Source organism: Epinephelus lanceolatus, chromosome 17 (genome assembly GCF_041903045.1).
Source record: "Epinephelus lanceolatus isolate andai-2023 chromosome 17, ASM4190304v1, whole genome shotgun sequence".
Taxonomy (NCBI): Eukaryota; Metazoa; Chordata; class Actinopteri; order Perciformes; family Serranidae; genus Epinephelus; species Epinephelus lanceolatus.
Window position 1 is genome coordinate 6821302 of NC_135750.1, and position 22477 is coordinate 6843778.

Consider the following 22477-nt stretch of genomic DNA (forward strand, 5'->3'; position numbering starts at 1 on the left):
ACACGTGTCAACCTGTGCCTGTTACATGCATTGTCTTTTTTCAAAATACAATGCCATTTTCACATGAAATCTACACTTTGCATACAGTCTCTTTCAAAATAAACACACTACGTCCGTAAAACACAGTGAATTGGCTTTTTTTTTCTTCGACAACAAACACGTGTGGTTACATTAATCCATCACACACGTTTTACAATCTTACGGGTAGCGAAAATCGGTGATTGTTGGATTTTTATCAAGGCTTAAAGTTACGCATAATTACAGGCAGGCCACTTTGAGTGACAGGCTGTTTGCCAATAGTGTCCTCAGCTTCTCAGTCAGATCGACCCCTCCGTCCTCCAAAGTGCCAGCCTCCCTTCCAAATATGGTCACTCCTGGCTCCAAAAAGCCAAGATGGTGACAAACTGTTGAACTCAAGGCTTCAAAATGGGAGTCCACAAACCAATGGTTGATGTCACGGTAGCTACGTCCATTCTTTTTACAGTTTATGGTCCTCAGATCACGTAGTGTGTCCACTGATCAACCAAAGTGTCCCTCTGGTCAGCTGAAATGACCTTTGGTTGGTCCAAATGATCCCCTGGTCAGCCCATATGTCATATGGTCACTGTAAATGTCCCCTGCTCAGTAGAAATTTCACTTAGGTCGCTCAGATGTCTTCTGAACACTTTGTGGTCTGTGCTGCTTGAATGCTGCTCTGCTTAGACCCCTTTTTTATTTTTGCCCCTGCCCCTAGAGCATGAAATCAGACTTAGTTTGGGACAGACAGATGAACAGGTCATGCTAGAAGGCAAGAGGTCATACAGTACTCTCTCAGAAAGTCACTCACTCACCTACTCACTCATTCACTCTCTAACGTACGCTTGCACATAACAGCAGATGGACAGAGAGACGACAGACTCCCTCTCCCATAGTATGGTAGCCTGGGTTGCCATGGAGACATTTGACCATGACTGCATAGAGACTGAGGGAGCGATACAGAGACAGAGACAGAAATAGAGAGACAACCAGTTTGAATCCATTCTGACACAGACGCAAAGCGTTCAAAAATATAGTAAAAGAAGAAAGAAACGGCGGCAGTAAAAGGATGTGATAGAGGAGTGTGCAGATAGCACATGACAGCTAGAAAAGGCTTTAAAGAAAGGTTGCCCATTCTATTCCATGCCTGTTAGAGAAAGCCTAGTGTTATCTCAACAAAATGGCTGACAGGGAGACAGAATGTCCTGTGTTGTTACTACTATTTTAAGATAAAGCTGTCTCCAAAATGGCTGACGGAGGGACTGCATGCATTTTTGTATTTTTGCCCACTGTTTGCAGTATTTCTTCAGAAACATGTCGGCTTCACCCTCCCTCTCTAAGTTTGTTTTGCAAGATGTTATATACCCAGCCTTCAGTTTGACAGCAGCTGTTTGTGTCTGTGTAGGTGTTCACATCTACATGTATGTAAAAAAGCTCATGTGTTGCATCTCTGGAACATTTCTCAGTGTTACAAGGTCGCTGCATCACATTACATAAAGATTTAACTTTGACTTTAGCAGCAAACAGATGAGATATATTAAGAAACTATCCGTGGGGAATGGATTAATGAAAATGACTGTTAACACTTGTACATGTAATGAGCTCCTGTAAAAGATAAAAGCCCAGTCACTTATCTCACCTCACTTGCACACAATCTCTCTGTAATACCCCTCTAGCTGCTCCCTCGTCGCTCCAGGGTCTATATTTGAACTCTGCTTCATAGATTTTTGCAATCTGATTGTGTTTCAACACATCAAAAGAGAGATTTGTCTGTGAATGTTATCTTGGGAATTAGCACCCTCGCATCATCCTCTCTTATCGCTCGCGGGATCCTCTCTGTGGGCCCGCTAAATCTCCACTGTGGTTTTTTTTGGTGAGGTTTTCATTTCTCTGAAAAATACTGCGGCGATAAAAGGACGATGTGATTTCCTTTGAGTCTGAAAAGGCACCTTCTCCTCCCACCACTATTTTTGCAGGGCTTGATGGAGAGCGTAAGTGTGTGTGATGAGGTATTATAAGGGAGAGGGACTCCAAGTTGGATTTTGACATGGCAGAAAAGGCTAGCGTTTGCAGAGGATTATGAATTATTACACATTACATTAAGATAATGAGGCCCTGCTCCAGAATGCAGCTGGATTTAGACACTGATAGCACAGAAGGGCATGGTCAGTCTTAGAAAGAGGGTGAGAGAGATTATGTCTGGGCTCAGGGAAGTTAGGTCAAGACCCAGATACTGAACAGAGACTTTGGTGTAATGTAGCGTAATAGACTCAAATGCAGATAACACATCATCAGCCTGATTTATATGTACTGTATAGCTTTGCTAAAGTCAACACCAAACAACAAATGTTGATCATTTGATCAGAGCTTGACGTTGGTGTTTCGTTGCAGCAGTCAGACACAGGGCGGTGGAGTGTCATTTAAAAGGGTGGAGACCAACTATAGAAAGCCATCTACCCATCTGACAACTGGATATTTGTCTTCATTATGTTTTCAGGTTGTCTGTCCGTCCATACGTCCTATTCTCATGAACACAATATCTCAAGACTCCTTGTGGGATTTTCCTCAAATTTGGCACAAACATCCACTTGTACCCAAGGATGGACTGATTAGATTTAGGTGGTCAAAGGTTTAAGGTCACTGTGACGTCATGTGTCTTGTTTCTGTGAACGTGATATATCAAGTACACCTTCAGGGAATTTTTTCAAATTTGGCACAAACATCCACTTAGACACAACGATGAACTGATTAGATTTAGGTGGTCAAAGGTCAAGGTCACTGTGATCTTACATCCGTCTAATTCTTGTAAATGCAATATCTCAAGAACACATCGAGGGAATTTTCTCAAATTTGGTACAAACGCCCACGCCCACTTGGACTGAACTGATTAGATTTCGGTGGTGGAAGATCAAAGGTCAAGGTCATTGAGACCTTGCTGTGTTGATTGTATAGATCTTCTGTGCTGCCGTGGGGTACAATGTGTGTGAAACATCCGTGTTTTCACAGACATGAATATAAACTGTAAGTGCAACTTGACTGGTACACAGAGGCATACAACCACACAGCAGTAATCGTGGGGGTTCAGTTTTTGTTTATTTTGTTTTGTTTGTTTATTTTTTGCCATCCACTACAACCGTACCACTGCAACACAGACGCACTACCCACATTCAAATATATGGGGGGACTAGTTTTTGCCACAATGCCCGATTTAGTGTGAACGTAGCCTTGTACATCAAGGTGGAAAGTAAGGGTGTAATCATAATCGTTCCCTAACATTAACCATAGTTTACCAGTAAAGCAATCAGTCAGTTTATTTATCATATAAAAATCATAAAATGTGATTTCAGCGTAAAGTGCAACACACACCGTCACCATACGCCGCACGTCAAAATGTCGCACGTCAAAACACATTATATTCTATGAACAAACCCACACCAGCGCCAGCCGACATGCCGCGCCGCTCTGCTTCAGCCCACTGCTCTATTTCCAGTGCGGCTGCCGCTGCGAGAAAAGGCATAAAAGGCTTTTTATGTATGTCTCGGCCGCTGTATGCTTAGGATGCTTAAAGTTATTCACATGTTTTTCACATTTTTAATAAGCCGATTTTGATAAGAAACTCATCCGTGAAATCTAAGTTGTTGTTGCCTCAAAGTTTTTCCTCTTCTTTTTCCGTTACTAGCAGTTGGCAACCGTTGGCAATGAGTGTAGGTACAGCCACCTAGCAGGCTGGGGTGGGAAATACACTTTAGTGTCGACGGTGCCGCTGCGCGCCGCTGCCAATGTGTGTTGGGGGTGGCATATAAATGTCTATGGGGATTAGGCTTTGGAAAAGGTGGGGTCTTTATTTAGGATCCTTCTGGCCTGGGGGCAGAAGCTACTCCTGGCCTGGTGAAACTGGTACCTTATTCCCGACCTCAGCTGGGAAAAAAAGGCAGTTGTGTTGGTGGTTGGGATTTTAAATGATTCTCCTGGTCTTATTTTTGCAGCGCCTGGTGTAAACATCCTTCAGGCAGGATAGAGAAGCACCTATAGTATGTTTAGCTGAACAGACCACTCTTTGTAAGGCCTTGCTGTCCTGTTCGGTGCTTTTTCCCTCCCATTATTTGCCATAACCACAGTTTTTCACTACCTTAACAGTACCATGGTTGGCAAGCATCAATATTGCAGAATGTCTTCAAAAACGCTGGCACTACAAGTAATTCAGGATTATACAAAATCATCCAATACTGTTATTCTCTAGGGTTGATATACTCTACATACATGTAACAAGTGCAGGTTTTTAAAATATCACATGAAAGCTTCAGATAGGGAAAGTATTGCTGAGGGAGCAGTGCAGTGGGGTGCCAGAGAACACAATTACTCACAGCGGTGCATCTCTACATCTAGAATCATTCAAAGAATCCAAATCCAAAGTCCAAACCAAAGTGAAAGTGATACTAAGATAAAGAATAGTAGCTGTTTTATACTCTGAATTGTCTCAATTTCTGCAGCTGAAGAATAAAATTCACATCTAAGGAAAAACTATGGATTCCCCTTACGGTCGGGATGAGGGGAGAAATCTGTGAACACATGCAAACTGCAATTTTTACTTGTATCCTGGTTTCTTGTGTCATGTAAATTTAGCCATAAATGGTGAACGAGCAGGATATCAGAAATGAACAGTTTAATTTATGAGTTTGAACTCAAGGATGGCGAACAAACAGGCTGACACTAACAGGGTCAGACAGGCTAAATGAGCAGGATGCACAAATGGGGATAGGTTGATAACTTGATATGAGAAGAAACCAAAACAACATGTGCACATACGGAGGACATCTGCTAGACAGGTAGGGTGGTGAGGGAATAGAGGCGGAAGATGCAGGCACAGGTATGACTGAGAGTTGTGATTAAAAAACTTGAAAAATGTAGAAAGGATCAACGAATCAGTGCAGTTATACAATCTCCGAGAAAGAGTGACTCAAAAAGGATTTTCAAACAAAGCAAATGGTCTTGACCTAAAACTGGAACTACTGAAAGGAAAAAAAAAATCGCTAGAAATTACCGCACGTGATGCCTATTTACTTCAGTCGTCCTTGACCGAAGCTGAACGCCTAAACTTTAAAACAACACTTCTCATTTTCAACATACTTAGTCATTAAATCAATAATATAAAAAGTGAACTCTCTGTTACCTCTTCGCTTATATAAGGGAGTTGAGTTTTTTGGATTTTTTTGTGTGTGTGCACAGACTCAGATATAAAGAGATGAAAGAAAGATGTCAGGCCCATCTTCTTTCCTCTCAGCATCCTCGGTTAGCCTGTGAGATGGCAAAGGGTGGAGAGCTGTCCCTCTGTGTATTCTGCCAGGGTTTCAGCGTGGGAGTTTGAAAAGGCGATCTAGTCGAAATCGCACTCTAAGACACAATGACTTCTTCTCTAGGTGAAGTGAGGAAGTTTTTCTCCAGTTGAATAATCTTACCTTCTTTCTCTTCCTTTTGTCTCTGTCTGCCTTCGTTTCCTGTTTCCCCATCTTCTCTAGTTGCCAAACGCAGGCGGAGAGCCAATGTGACGACCCCAGACGAGATGCCTTCCTACATATGCAAACTCCTGTTTCCATGGAGACATCGTCGCCTTGGAGTGGCCGCATGGAGGTGCGTTCAGGCCCGTCCGAGCACAACGATCCAAACCCCACCACCCGCAGCCTGCGCAGGCCTGGACGCCGTCACAGCCACTCCCCGCCTCCTCCATTTCGCTCCTGCTCTATCCCCATCATCCCCTCCGTCCAGTGTCACCATGACAACGAGGTGTCTTGTATGCAAACCAGCGTCACACCGGTGACCACAGCGATGTCATCCACCTGTGGAGCCATGCCCTGCAAGGAAGCGAGGAGAGAGAAGGCAGCACACGCTACGTTGTCTTCTTCTTCCTGTTCATCTGCCATTGGTCAGCAGCAGGATGAGGTGGCGCTGCTGCTGGAGGAGGCGCAGGAGCAGCTCAGGGCATTGGCGTTGGCTCACAGGAAGCAGGAAGAAGGTGGGATCAGCAGCAGCGGATTGACGGCCACGCTGGTGGAGGCCAGAGAAACTGTTTGCTTCCTGAACCTTAATGGAGGAAGTGCCGGGGCGCTGAGCTGTAACGGACCCACGCAGACCCAGTTACTCAGCCCCAGCATATCACACAGAGACCTGGGCCAAACCAGCCAATGAGAGGACACGATTTAGGACATTCACTTTCGGTTTGACAGTGTTTGACAGACTCTGGTGTTCTGCATCTGTGGGACGCGAATGGAAATGCGGAATTAAAAAAAAAAAAAAAAATGTAATATCATGGAAATTCTGAAAATGTGCTGATGATATGCATACTGTATGGATACAAACATACAAACACTTCTCGAGTGGCCGCCTTTACACCGACTGACAGTATGGAAAAAGAGAAAAAAAAATATTTACATGCATTTATTTACAAAACAAGAGAAACACTTCTACTTAGACAAAAAGAAACCAAATAGTCTGTCAACTCCATGGTGTTTTTAATTGTAAAAAGAATATATAAATATATATATAAATATATATGGATATAAATATATGGAATTCAAAAAGTGACCAAGTACAAAGTTGAAGAACACAGGAATGATGTAACTATTTTCTTTTATTTTTCTCCTCCCTGTTTTGTATTAACCCTGTCACATTTTGGTTCTGGCTCAGTTCTGACGAAGGAACTTCATTAACGTCCAGCCACACGTCCGCCGGCGGTGAGTCGGATTCTGTGAGTGTGCACGGAATCCAAAGCGGCCGACGAGGAAGGAGCCTCCACACCAATTTCCCCCCTCTGGCCTTTTGAAAACTCGTCTACCCAGCCAAGAATTACAGTACAGCCCTCTGTGGTAACCAACAACACTTTGAGGATTTACGATACAAAACAAAAACTCCCTGGCCGTGTGTGTGTATGTGTGTGTGTGAGTGTGTGTGCTCAAGTGCAGCGAGGGAAGAGAGGGAGAAGAAGAAAAAACAAGGAAACAACTTCTTCTACAGTTGGTCAGATTCGGGAGGGCGGATTGTTAAAGACAGCACAGATGCTGACTCCCTTTTGGCCAGCGTTTCAAACCAATCTAGATTATTTTTGTTTTTGTTACAAATGATATTTTCACACACATATGCGCACACACTCACCTGTGCATTATTTTTTGGTTTGTTGGATGGTTGGTCGGATGAATGGACAGAAGGACAAAGGAAGGACAGAGGGCTACGAGGCACCACAGGAGCTAATCTGACATTTTTTAGTTTCCCTGTATTTTCCATTTTTGGTTATTAATGAACAATGCTGCTTTCTGGGGCTGATGGGAGGGAGAACCACGTGGTTTGGGTATTGAAACAAATAAATGTCTCTATGTTGTATCCTATGAATTGGAAGCTTTTGAATCTCTGTATGAACTGACAGCCAAATGTTTCTGGTGACAAAAAGTAAAAAATTGGTTGCAATTCTGGTAAAGATTTTTTTCAAAATAACGCTTGTTTTTGGTTGATTGCTTGGAAGACATTTTGACCCTGTCGAAACATGCATGCTGGATAACATCAGTCTGGTTTACACTGATATGCTGGTTGTGTCCTTTGGCCTTCTCGCACACAAACTGGTCTAAACTGGCTTGAGACCAGTTTTCACAACGTTAGCTGGTAGTTCCCTCTTTTCACCATGCTGCCTAGAATACAGAGGTCAGTGATAAATATTGTTTTTATTTCAAAATGCAACACTATACCAACCCAGTCGCCAGGAAAAAATGTTTGCATTGTACGTTTCTGCTAACCATGAATATATTACATTTGTACATTAATATGTAGCTGACTTGTTGAAACTTTGGATTACGCTTCAATGATGCTGTGGTTGTGTTTAGGCACAGAAAAACTTTGGTATGGTGAGGAAAAGGCCATGTTTCTGCTTAAAATGTTGTTGGGGACACACTAAAACTAAAACTTAACGCTTCTCAACAAGCTGTGGTTAACATGCGGTTATGCTCGGGCACAAAAACACCTGTCACTAGGAAGGGATCATGTTTTGGCTTAAAATACGTGTTTGGTGGCACAAAAGCTGCGAGAATAAAAAAACAGGTTGGTGAAAAACACACAAGTTGGGTGGCTTGAACACCACTAGGAAACGCCCCAATACGTCAACACATTCTCACTCCGACCTCGTCACATATCGACATTTGGTTATGAACTTTCCATGTCAAGATATGATGTGCAAGGTACCCTGGGTGTGTTGGTTGTTGACGTTCTGGAACGTTGTGTCAACTCCAAACTGTTACATGCATTGTCTGTTTTCAAAATATATTCAGTTTTCACAGGTAATGTGCAGTTTGCAAACGCACTATGTTGGTACAACAAAAACACTTAACCATCAAACGCATGTGGTTATGTTTAGACAACACACACACGTGTTTGGGTTTAGGAAACAAGAGCAAGTGGTTGGGTTTGGATTAGGATGAACAGGGTTTGGCGTTCTTATTGGAAGTGAACACTGGCATCCCGGGTGAGAGTCGGTGGTTGTTGGACCCATCCACCACCTCTCTCTACTCAACTTTCGCCCTCTTAACTTACACTGTTGTCTGGCCACGTTTGCCCCCGACGCCACTGGGCACTGTTACGGATTAACATATCATGCCAACGTGAAAGGACAGCTTTTTTTGTCAGTGTCTGACGCCCCAAGTCACTGACCAAGTGCCGGCATTTGACAACTTTTGAGTTAGACTGGGTTGAGTATGTTGGTGCCACAAACACTGGTGGAAACACTTTTGAAGGGCCAAAAACTACTGGTGGTGTTGTTTCTTGGTCTGAAGTTTGGCAGGCGTCTCACATATGTAACGTGCCATTCACCATGACCTCCACCTGTCATTGACAAATTCTGCTTATATACTACGTTGTTTTAGAGCCGTTGATGATGATGATATGTATGAAATGGCAAATTTTACGTACTCATGGTTTGCAGGAACGTACAATGCGATCATTTTCCTCTGTCAACTGGGCTGACTATATATCCATTAATGAAAATATCTTGATACCTACATGTTGAAATTTCCAAAACACAAATGTTTCCGTCCGTATTACTTTGTGTCTATTAATGTTCTGACTGGTTTGAGACAGATTTTGATTTCATTAGTAAATAGCATCTCTGACTTTTATCTCAGCATCATTTCTGTAAGAGCAGCTGTCTCTTACCCGATGTTTGATAATGTTACTTTTGATCAAAAATTCCAGAAATTAAGAAAGCTGGCCTTGCTACCAAGGCATCCTGACAGTATTATTGGTTTATGGTGTTTCTATTAAAAATGGGCACCAATGGGAGAAAAAAAAATGGATGAGGAATTTGTTTTTCAGGCAGAAAAATACAACAAGTCAATGTGGATGTTTTGGTCAAGTCCTTGCAACTCAATTGAAACATTTCAGATTCATTTGATTAAAAGATGTTTGATTTGGAAAAACAAGCCAAGTTAATTATAAAAACATGAACAATAAGCACAATCTTCTGTTCAGCCGTTCTTCTGTCCCCAGTGAAATCACTGAGAAAGTGTTCAGGGCTTGCTTTCAAAGGTTTACTCTTGGACACACTTACAAATAAGGTTGACTTCTGGATATTTTATGTTTTTGATATGAAATGAGTCTTACATCTTGAAGCGGCCATCCTTCAAGCTTTGTGAATGTGGCCACTTGTCAACAACAAACTGCTTTCCGCCATCTTCTGTAGTCAACATGGTCCTTTCTGTGATGCTCTCCCATGTGTGAGATTGACGCTCTGCACTTCACAAAGGTCTGATTCAATGATGTGACACTCTGGATAAGTTCACAGTAACTGAGAAATCATACTCTCAACCCGTTCTTATCGAATCTCTCACAATGGCTGATCCTCGGGAACCTTCACCCCTCAGCTCTGCTGTCTTGTTTTTATTTTGCCTTGCTTTGATGGCAGGGCTAAATCTTATTCAAAACACACAAGCATACAAAAATCAGCCCAGAGCGTGCTTTCTTTCTTTATTTCTCTTCCTTTTATTCTATTCTTATCTTTATTTTTTTGAAGATTTAGTTTGCCATGCTGCCATTCAACCCCCAAAAGGCACTTTTATATATGAAATTGTTGAACCTCAAAAGTTTTGGTTATTTGATACTGATGTCCATGAAATCCATTATGTCCTCACCAGAACAAACACTGGTGACTTAGGGAGGTTGGTGTGCTTCTGTGCACAGACACAGTGCAAAAAAATGTGAATTTGTTTGTTTGACCAACTGTAATCAGTGTATGAGCTTTTAACAGATAAAAGTCTGCAAGCATTGTCTGGATTTGTGTTCTTATCTGAGATGAGTTTGCAACTGGAATATTTGTCAGCTGCATGTTTTCACAACATTTGCATAATTTTATAAAAGCTCCGGAGCCTCGCAGAGTGGGAATACACACAAAAGTCATGGCCAGGTGCCAAACACGCATTTCCTTTTTAACTGACAGTCTTGTGAGAGTTATTACTGCACCTTGAGAAAACTGCAATTACTTTTGACACGCAGGTACTTCAGCACAATGTACATCCGAGCATCGGCAAGTATACGACAGAGGAGAGCGAAAACCAATTTAATGCAGGCGTCTCTGCCTTCCACTCTGAGCATCTTTAAATGGTTTTACATGTGCCAGTAATTGAACACTGCATAACTTCACATCCTGCTGCTTTAACATTATCAGAGGCAGAGAAGGAAGAGGAATAAGGGTGTGCATTTGATTAGGAAAACCTCATTGGCTTCTCTTTTTATTAGTCAGATTTAGAGAGCATATCTGCCTTTCTTCATTATAGTGTGTGGGACGGTTGTTTGTGTGCTAGTGGAAGTATGTTTGCAATTAATTTTCTGTTAATAAATTGGGAATTCATCAGTGTTTATTTTGATCATTAATACACAGTTGAATTCAGGATAAAAAGACCTCCGGGTGAAAATAGCAAGGAGCAAACACTCCCTAGTTTAACCATTTTATGTTATTTACTGAGGCATAATCAGCAGCTTAATTGCCTTCCTCTCTATTTTTCTCTGTATCTAAGTCTGTCAGTGCTGCAAGAGCAGAGATGGGTAGCAAAGCGTTACGAGGAACATGCATGAATAAAAAAAAAAGTACTTTTTTGAAAGGAAAGATTACATTTCATGTTCCTTTATTTAAACTTTACTTCAGCTCTTTACTTGAGTATGTTTTTGAAGCAGTAATCCACTTTGTTCTTCACTACATTTGCCATTTATGCCCTCTAGTCTGCTGCAAATGTGATTGAGTGTTGGGGGGCTGCGTGTGAGGAGCACCTCTACTGCAGCTGCCTGGAAGAAAAAGAAGCACCACCTGACTTTTGACCACAATGCAATGATGCTGAAACAAGAAGCATCTTCTAGTGACAATCCCTGTCCACATCTGGCCACACTTTTTATACCAAAGTATAAAAAAGACAACAGTTACATGACAAAGTGCTGCTGTGCCTCCCGGGGAAAACACTGATCTCTGCTTTTAAAAACTCGTTTCTAACCTGCGACAACACATTGGAGTGGTTTGCATACCTGTAGGTGAAAATTAAGTTAGCTAACTAATTTGGCTGTGGCTCAGAAGGTGGAGAAGGTCATCCGCTAATTGGAAGATCAGTTTGATCCCCGGCTCCACCAGTCTGCATGTCGATGTATCCTTAAGCGAGATTTCTAAACCCCAAATTACTCCTGATGGTTGTTCCATCAGTGTGTGAGTGTGTTAAAACTGAGTAACAGGTGGCACCCTGTGCGGTAGCCGCAGTCACCAGTGTTTGAATGTGTGTGTGAATGGATGAATGTGACTTGTAGTGTAAAAAGTGCTTTGAGTAGCCAGAAGACTAGAAAGGCACGATACAAGTGCAGTCCATTTACCATTTTTTTATTTTTTTTACGATAAGAAAGAGAGGGGTAGAGAGGAAGAGTGCCGGCTACAGACTGTCCTTAATTTTTTAATAAATCTATGCTCGATTTAATTCAGAAAAAAAAAATTTAATTAACAAATGCAGTGATTGTCATTATTTTGCACTGGCCTGCAAACCCTAAAAAATATTTAACAAAAAGTAACTTGTACTTTGAGAAATTTATTAACCAGTTTTTTTTTTTCTTGAGACATTTTTTTTATTGTACTTTTACTTGAATACAGCTTTTAATTGCTCTACCCTCCACTGAGCAAGAGAGCCTTGTTTATCACAAAGGGAAATTATCAGTGTTTATTGTTTATTATTTAGAAAATTCAAACTGAGATTTAAAAACTCAGGAAAAAGGACTACAAAATCTGAGTGAAATCTGGGTTTAAAATTATAACTTGTGGGAAAATGTAATATAATTTCAACTGTTTACTCTTTCAGTTTTGCTTTTTTTACAATAACTTCTTGCTATTTGGGATCAGTAGGATCCAGTAGCTTAAAAAAACTAAACATTGTCAATGACAATTAAGTCCCAATGTCCTCAAACGCAACAGTATTAAGTCCCCACGTCTTAAAACCAGTACTTCCTAATTAACAGTGTCTTAGCTTCTTACTGATGCTAAAACTGGTCAAATCTGTTGCCTTATCAAACTACAAACTTTATTATTCATAAATAAACAAGTTCCAACCATACCATGTGATCAGGTTTTGGACCTTGTCCACTTTTGTGTCGGGATCGGCTGCAGACTGACTTGGCAGAGATGGCTGCCATCTTGTTTTTACATGGATTAGTGTATTGTGCTCTTACTACCACTACATGACACAAAAAAGTGTCCATGAACAAGGACAACAGGTCTGAGTTAAGTAGAATGAAGTATAAGGTCAAGCAAACCCAAGATGTGATGTCCTCATATGCAGATGCAGGGTGGAAGAGGACACTACAACATCAGGGGGCTGGATAACATCTGTGTGAAAATCCTGCGTCTTTAAAAAAGACTTTTGAAATTCTGGTGAAGAACGGAAAGTAATGAGCCCTAATTATGTACCCAGATCTATTCATGTCAGTTTGTGTGTGTGTGTGTGTGTGTGTGTGCAGGCATGCAGTTCTATCACTATTTCAGCACCTGACTGCCTGAGCTCTCATTTCCCCCCTCGTCCCCAAACCAAACCAAAGGGCAGATTTATGGCCTATACTGCAGTTTAGCTGCTTCAGCTGTAGTCAGTCAGATGGCAAAAAGTAAGGTAGTTAAGACCTTCAGTCCAGTGTGTGTGTGTGTGTGTGTGTGTGTGTGTGTGTGTGTGTGTGTGTGTGTGCCCGTGTGTGCGCAAGAGACTGATGGCAGGGAATAGAGGTTAGACCATCAGGCCAGAGAGATAAGAGCTACACCTTGATCCTCCAAAAGCGCCGCACTGCCAGGCCAGGCAACCCCATCAGACCTCATCTGAACTGCACGCCAGTTCAGTATTGGTGAGATACTATGAACATTTGTGTGTGTCGGTGCGCATGCATATTTGTCACATGCATTGATGCATGCTTGTGTGTCAGCATATCTTTCTTTACTGTTCCCGCTTTATGCCCTCCTGTCTTCACACAAAACCCTGCAGCCTGGACGGCAACACATTGAGATAAACACACAAATAAAAAGCGATAAAGCTTTGCTTTCAGAGGTGATTTGAACTGGATCGAGTCTGAGATAGAGAATGAGAATGAGGAAAATTGAAGAGGAAAAACTGCTAGCAAGGTGGTAAGTCAGGCTATTTCCATTTGACAAAGCAGGGGTTTGGAGTGTGAAAGAAAAGCCAATCCATGTTACAGATACTGGGCTTTTGGACTGGTAATTCAAGCACCAAATTGCTTGTGTCTGTGTGTATGTTCACCTGATATTATCCTCCAGAGGCAGAGTTCGTCGTCTTTAACAACACCTCCCAGCTTCCCAGTGCAGACTTTATCTTTTGCCTTTTCATTCATGTATAAACTGAAAAGCTCTCAAATGATTGTGAGTCGTCGCAGTGGAAGTGTTGTTGCAGTACAGCAGCAAAACAACATCAAAACATAACAGGGAAATAATATAACCAGATTCCAACATCCACAAACATGCACAGAGCACTAAGATTAGCCTGTCATTCAAGACAAACTATTCTCTGTTTTCCTTTAATTTGCTGGCTAAATTTGCTGGTGTCAGGATCAGCCAGGAGCAAATCCATTTGCATCTGCAGAGCTACTAATCTTCACACGGTTTCGGGAACACAGCAGCCCATAATGAGTGGTTGCAGGGCAGACAGAACACGCTTGCATAATGTTTAAATGAGAGCACGTGTGTGGCACTGTAATTATAACATCTCAGTGTGCGGTGTGTCATGTGGGTCAGTGTGTTCAGTTTCAGCCTATCATGTGAATTACAGTGTGCAGGGGCTTTTTTTTCTCCCCATCCCTTATTTGTTTGACCCAAATGCATTTGCAAAACTTGTTACGCACAAAAACCTTGCCTTGCACAAAAAGTGGTTTTGAGAATTTGCACAAAAAAAATAAAATGCAGCCCTTGAGCAGTGCTGATTTTGTGCGTCCTACTGAGGAGGGAAAGTTTCTGAAGTTGACACTGGAGCTGCAGAATCACTTCAAGATGAGTTTTTATTGTACCACAAACCCAGATTCATATGATATTAAAAATGCTGGAACCTCACACTGAAACACAGCCTTATAGACACAAATCAAAATTACACAAGTACATTTTTCTCCATTAAACAAAGACATATGGCCTATACATTTCCAGCTGTCTTGCCTTCATCAGGCTGTTACATGAGCTGTGAGGAAAGTGCTTCATTTCATTTTTCAAACTCATTTTTCAAACCTCTTCTCAAAAAACAGTGCGCCTAAATCTCTTTCATCTCTTAGGATTTATTCACAGTCAGTGTCACTGCATCTCCTCTTCAAACTGCAACTCACAAATTCAAATTATTCTCAAACACATTTTGTTTTCTGCGAACAAATATGATTCACCACATTCTTCAAAAATGGCTTCAAATCTACTTCCCTGCTTAACTCTGCTAGTCTTAAAGTGTGTGACTCATAAATCAGGATTACCTCTTCGCTCTGATAAAGACAACTTGAGGGTAGAGGCGAAAAGTTTTGTTTCCATAAAGAGTGCTGTAAAGCTACACTGCATGTTGCCGTGGGTGAACATTATTTTGCATACATTTTCCGACAGGTAAAGTTCAATTTAAGTTGTTTCATTTTTTAAATGAACATTAAGTAGGTCTGGGGGATCCTGATGTGTTCCCCAGCCAGATGGAAAGTATAGCATTTATTTAATCATGTAATATTAAGATTAAGATCTCTTTTCCAAGAGAGACCTGAGCGCAGCAGATAAAAGAAAAAGGCAAGCACTGCCAGGCTAAACAAAAATACATATACATACAACAATCATTACTTGACCAACAAAAAAATCACAGATATTATTTAATAGATTCAACATTTCAACACTGAATAAAAATTGAAATGCAACACTCTCCAATACTTCTCCTTTTCCATTCTCCTGACAGGTGTGGCGCATCATGATCCTGACTAAACAACATCATTACTATACAGGTGTGTCTTGTGCTGGTCACAATAAATGGTCACAAATTTTTGAACTTAAACTTAAACCTGTGAAAAATGGGAGCAAAAGCAAGAGTGTTTCATTAGAATTTTTGCTCAGTGTGTTATCGGTGTTTTAGGGTTGTTCTCTGGGGCCTTTTTTAATTTAGAAGTGCCTGGAAAACTTCCAGAGGGAAGCATCCAGGAGGCGTCATGGTCAGATGCCCACACCACCTCAGCTGACTCTGTTCAATGCAAAGAAACAGTGATTCTACTCCAAGCTTGTTCTGGATGTCCACACTGCTAACCCTGTCTCTACTGCACTTATATAGTGCTTTTGCTAACACTGCACCATTCAATCTCCGGGTCTATTTTGTCCCCACAAGACCCCAAAGATACTTGACTTTTGGAAAACACTGTCATATTGTGAAACAGGCTGCAAAGATCATTGTGTATTTTAGGGCCAGTGAAGGTTAAATAATTTGTTCAAAGACATTTTTAAGCAAACAGACTCATATAATAAGATTTTTAAATGAGTGTTTACAGAAAACAAGCGCTGATATAAAATATATAGGCATTTAAAGGATCAGTATACAAGATTTAGGGAGATTTAGTGGCATCTGGCGGTGAGGATTGCAGATTTCAACCAGCTGAAACTTCTCCCAACTGTAATTTCCTCAGTGTTCATTGTTCAGGAGGTTTTTTTATTTCAATGGGAGCTAAATTATCTGCAGAGGTCTCTTCCTCTTTAAAACAAATGGACCAGGTGATTAAATCCAGTAAAAGCACTGAATAAAGCAGTTTCACATTACAAACCCATGTTTCTCTGACGCCGTTAGGCATGTTGGAGATGGGCCAGATTTCTCAACCCACCTTTCTTTTCCTTCATCCATCATCCTCCCCTCCTCATCCCTACCAACATTCCCTACTCCTCTCTTCCCTTCTCCCCCTCGCCTGGTGCATATATCTCCCATGTCTCATTCTTAGTACTGTCTGGGAGGCCTGTTATCAGCTCGGGCAAAAAATGCCTGAGACGGAACCCCCACACTGAGTCTCCCTCTCTCCGAGCTCCAGTACATCCTTCCAGACCAACCTAAGTGAAACATCCCTCCTCCACCTTCACCCCCACTTACATCCGTTCACCAGTCCTCAACAACTAACACCTTCCACCTCCACGTGAAAACACTAATGGCCCTACTTAGAGCCAGTGTTTAGTTTGTTCTTTCTGCGCTACTGTAGAAACGTGGTGCTGCAACATGGTGATCTCCCTAGACCAGGACCTGCTCCCTATGGTAACAAAAGCTAAAACAAAAATGTTATTTTCAGGTAATTATACACTAAAGAAAATATACTTTTTATATTATATTCCATTTCTGCTAATATGTCCCCCTAAATTCTACAAACTGGACCTTTAAAATATTATCTTGTGTTGCTCACTTGTTGGTTTTAAACTGATGAGAAAACTGATTTTGACTTGCGAGTTACCCCTGTCAAGGCCAAACAGGAATTCAGGCAGAATAACTTTCTTAAGGTCAGCACAATCTAAAACAAAGTGTTTATTTATTCATATTTATTAGCTGAAATAATCAGGTCTATTTACATATAAAGAGATTCAGATCATCACATTTCCAGCAGAGCTCAGTTTAGTAAGGTTGTGCTGAAGCAGGCTAATTGTGTTTTGTGAGCCGAATAAGAGAGAGTCAGATTTCTCTGCTTTCAGCTTCATCCATCTTATTATAACTGTAAAGCATTAATTTAGATGAGTTCAGCTGCCAGCGCTGCTGTTTTTATGGTCATATATCCTGTGTGTCCACAACGTAACAAAATAAATGGAGCTTAGCAAAAGTTTAATCAGGAAAACCACTCTATTATCGCTCCTATTTCTTCATTCAGTGTGCCCCCGATGCCACACCCCTTGGCTTCTGTCCATTCATTTATTCTCCTGCTTCCCTCTATTAACCTTTAAATTTAAAATCTGAGAGGCTACTCCCTTCTGGTTCACAACATCCAATCAACTGGCCCTAAACGTCCTTCTCTCTCTCAACCAAATGAGAGCAAATTACTAATCAGCCTCCCCTTTATCAGCCTAGTTAGCTGCAGCTGGAGCCTCTACCTCCTTACACAGTGCAATCACCACCTTCCCCTCCACCAGCAGCATCTCTGGACTGGATCCACAAACAGAGTGGGGATCCTCAAAATGGAGTTACTGTGAGGTTCATCCGCGTAAATACATAGAGACAGTTTGAAAAATCACGGTTAATGAGGAAAAGAGTGATGGGATGTCCCTGCCACTGTGTCTGTCCTGGCGGAGCTCAGCTGATTCAGGAGGGTAATCAGCTGATTTACCTCACCTGGATCATCACGGTATAAAAGCTGGCCCATCACCCTTCACCCTCTTCCTTCAGTTGGTTTCTTTAGGTTTTGCACCACTCAATATTTGCACAGTTTAGTGCAACCCAATAAAGTGCTGCCTTTTTGTTATACTGTCTCATTCACCAGCAGTGTGTTCTCACAAATCAGTGCTTAAACCATGCGTAAGAACATTTTATGCAGAAATCTGGGAGTTTTTCATAGTCTGTGAGCAAAGTTAAAAAAAATGGAAATACATTTGTGTTGTGTTGCATACAACTGTGCTCATTAAAGCACTATCCCAGCTGACACTGGGTGAGAGGCAGGGTTCACCCTGGACAGGTCCCCAGACTATCACAGGGCTGACACATAGAAACAGACAACCATTCACACTCACATTCACACCTACGGACAATTTAGAGACACCAGTTAACCTGCATGTCTTTGGACTGTGGGAAGAAGCTGGAGCACCTGGAGGAAACCCATGCTGACACAGGGAGAACATGCAAACTCCACACAGAAGGGCTCCCCCACCCTGGGTTTGAACCAGGAACAATCTTGCTGGCGACAGATAATTAAAATATCTAACTATAAAACCTGACTGTCTCACTCCTAGTTTACAGTGGAGTATATGAAATTGTCCATACTGAAATGTAAGAGTTTTGTTTTTCATTGTTTTTATGGACTTGGCACATAATGATCGGCTCCTCCCACCACTTTAATTGTGCACATGTAGCCAGTATTAATTGGTAGCCTATGAAAAGGCGTGCAGGGTACTGCGGTTGTTTTTAAATGTGCTGTACAAATAGAGTTTGACTTGACTTTTATCTTTGTACCAATTCCATTTCTGACTGTTGAATTCTAGTCTCTATTTGCTGTCAGTGGTATGAAACCAATAAGTTGGTGGTCCTGATCAGTTCACACAACCTGGACTACACAGTTCCCAAGTTAGGAGCAAGCATCCACATTTTTGAGGTCATTTGGCCTGACATGAACACTTTAACCTCAGATTAAAAAATGGTTAAAAAGGCTATCTTGTTACCAAGGTTACACATGTGTTTGTGTTGCAGCAGTACATTAGCTAAATGTTTTGATGGTGAGACATTTGGAGTGCTGATGATGAACTCATGATCCATCCATCCATTTTCAACCGCTTATCTGAAGCAGGGTCATTGGGGCAGCAGGCTGAGCAAAGCACCCCAGACGTCCCCCTCCCCAGCAACGCTTTCCAGCTCCTCCTGGGGGACCCTACCGTGTCCCAAGGCCAGATGAGATACGTAATCCCTCCAGTGTGTTCTGGGTCTACTCCAGGGACTTGCCCAGAACACCTCTAACAGGAGGCGCCCACTCACTACTCCACGCTCCTCACCCTATCTCTAAAGCTGAGTCCAGCCACCCTTCTGACTTATCAACTTATCAATATGATTTTTCAGTCAAGAGCTACACTACATTATTCAAGTTCATCACAAACAACCAGTAAACCAGATGATTTTTACTTTGTTGGTGTGAGGAGTAAAAGAAAAGTTTAGTTCTGAGGGTGGAAATCAGCCCACAGGGACTCCCTCACACCAACTGCAGAGGATGATGGAGTCCCTGAAACAACAGAAAGTGACCTAAAAGCAAAGTGTGATCTGAGCCATCAGAGACCGATGTCTGTGGTAACAAATCACCGCTTAGGACACTGAGTTGAATTCCATTGTCTATGGTGTAAAATGGCGCCTTGAGACTAAGAGTATTAGAGCAGCAGCAGCAGCAAGGAGGAGAAAAATGTTACAGCTTTAAAGAGGGCAGCTCCTGTGCACCGCAGTGCTCCAGAACCTGACGAGAATTTCTCAAAGTTGTGCTTATTATTAATAAAATATACTCACTGACAGGCAAAACTTGAGATAAATAAGAGAGTTTGGAGCTACTGTAGGTCTGTGATTGCTTGGGGGAAAATCTTTTTCTTTTCTTTTTTTGGGGGGGAGATGTGAGAACAACATGTTCAAAATAAGACAAACCAGAAGCCAAGTGACAATTAATGATTGATTACATACTTTGACCATCTGTTCCAGTGATCTGTTTTTTGGTGTTTAATTGGAATAACATCCAGAGGGCGAGATGGAATTTTCAGGGGAGATATAGTTTTTCCTTCATAAGCTTCAAAACAGCAAAGCATGACAGAAATTTTTCAGCTGGCAGGAGAAGTATAGAGTATATATCTCCACCCTTTTGGTTGAATAATTGTTCATTTAATAGACAAGCAGAATAAATAAATGAATGGGGACTGACAGAATCCAGATTCCTACTATAAGTAGAGCTGAAGAGCAGCAGTAATTGTTAGATAGGTCAACCCCCCCAAACACTCAAACATTTGATTGAAGCCAATTAAAGTCTGCAGTGACTGTAAACACCCACAACTCCAGCATCACTCAAGCTCCACTTTCCACTGAATTAAATACAAAGAATTCAATCAAGAATCCCATTGCCACATCTTTTTTTTGAAGGCCATTAACCATGTGGCCACTGTTTCCTTATCTTGTTTTCATGTAATCAAAAAGTAATTATTTTATAATCTGCACTTGACAAGCATTGTTTGATATTAATTACAATGTGATCATGTTGAGAAACTTTAATTATTGCGATGACATAATTAACTTGTCATCTTAAGAAATGAAAATCTAATATCCAGCTAAAAAGATAAAAAAGGAAAGTTAAGAAGAAAACTTAAACCTGTCGCCTATGACCTGACATATTGTGGCAAAAAACAGAGGAAAACTTCTTAACACGTGTCCACCTAAGGGTTTTTCCTTTCATAACAGGAGTGTTCAACACATTCTCACTCTGACCTCGTCACATATCAACATTTGGTCATGGACCTTCCATGTCCAGACACGATGTGAAAAGTACCCCGGGTGCTTTGGTTGTTGACGTCATGGGACGCCGTTTCAAGTTATGCATGCAGTTAAGATCAGCTGGTCTTTCAAACAGGGGAAGCTCACTTTAAGTTTACATCATAAAATGTGTCATATTGTAGCGAGGCAGTAACTTATAAAAGGAGCATTTAATTGAAGCCGTTTCTTAACCACACACATGCCATAGAACCAGCAAAACACACCTCTAAGATTTTCAGATGGGTTTAAACACCTGAACTGTGGTGAAAATGAGCTGCATGGCTTATGAAAATAAGGAACTCCGGAAGGCACTCTGTCAGACTTCACTCGCAAATATCCGCATGGGACTGAGCTCGAAATGCGACGATGCCGGTGTGTATTTCCAAAGCACTGTCAATCTCAAAGGGGTTCAGCCTTTTAGACAGTTCCTCCAATCATCATGCAGACACTGAGCGTCCTCTCCCGCCTACCGCTCCATTAGGTCCCAGGGAAGCTGAGCCTCCCTGGAAGTGACGCTTTTGTCGCATTTATCCGATGACCATCTCGCTTTGCTGCATGAAAAAATGCTGCTCAGCGCTATTTAATCAGAATGCTTGGAGGCTCCGCGTCCACCATGCTGACATGAGAATGTATGACAGGGAGGTCACGTCTGAAAACTGGTGATAAACAGCTGACGTTTGAACATCATAGTCATGATGTTAAACGCATCCTAGCGCACATTTAATGCAATGTAAATTCTTATTTTAATGTAAATTTATAGTGCATATTTGACCATTTCTTCTATGAAATTTTAGGGGAAGTTCAGCCTCCCTTGTTGTCTCAGAGCAATCGCCCCTGGTTAAGATGCATACGCTACCAGACTGGCTTCACACAATAAACTACAGAGAAGCTCAGAGAACACACACAAAGGGAGCATGACTTCATTCTCTGCTCAGGACACCATTACTCCACTATGTCTTTACATAGCAAACAGTGATTTGCTGCTTTATTGATGTTCTGGGTGTTGCATACTGAACCTTAAATTAGACAAATGAGATGGTGAAGTCAAACGAAAAAGTTTTCCTACAAAATGTTTTGTAAGGATTTGTAAATGAGCAGAATTATATTAACTGCTCTAACTAACCCTGCATTCTTAAAGGCTAAATTAATTAAAAGATAATACATCAGTGAACAGGAAGGACTCAACCTTGTTGGCTTCAACTAACTCTTTCATTAACATTGCTTTTTGATCATGGTTGTAATTTCCTTTTTATTTTTTCCAATTCACAACGTGCTGCTGTGCATCCTCCTATCTTTGATATTGTGAATATTGTTTTGTATCGCTCAGGTTCAGGTGATAAATAAACCTTTCCTCTTTCTGCACAATATGGGATTCTGATGTTTGTGTGCTTTGAACTTTTCCAAAATAAATCTCAAATTCAACCTCAAACACCTTGAAAAAGCATGGAAAGTGCAAAGAGGAAATTGCATTTAACCCTCACCAGCTTTGGCCAACAGTAAAAGACTTTGGATTGTACCACTCTGCTCCCAGGTGTGAGTTGAGTATTTGGCAGCGCAGCGTTGAGCATTACTGGAAAAGCAAAACGTTCTATAGATAAGAAGTGTAGAAACCCTAAAGAAGCGGAGGCTGAGTTAAGACATATTGTTTCTTTATTTAGCTGCAGCTGCAGATGCCTCACAGGCTCCAGAGGCAGAGGGCCTGTTATAGACTGGGATTAGAAATGTAGAATAATGCCACAGCCTCGAGGCCATAT

The 22477-nt window shown here is 41.5% G+C and overlaps 1 protein-coding gene across 1 annotated transcript in view; it reads left to right on the plus strand.

Moving 5' to 3' along the window:
• The window catches only part of nrg3a (neuregulin 3a), a 536209-nt gene extending 528816 nt beyond the window's left edge, over positions 1–7393 (plus strand). Inside the window, exon 9 of the mRNA XM_033642364.2 lies at positions 5532–7393. Coding sequence (XP_033498255.2) covers positions 5532–6198 — 667 coding nt within the window. The 3' untranslated portion in view covers positions 6199–7393. The remainder of the gene's footprint in view (positions 1–5531) is intronic.
• The last annotated feature ends 15084 nt before the right edge of the window (positions 7394–22477 follow it).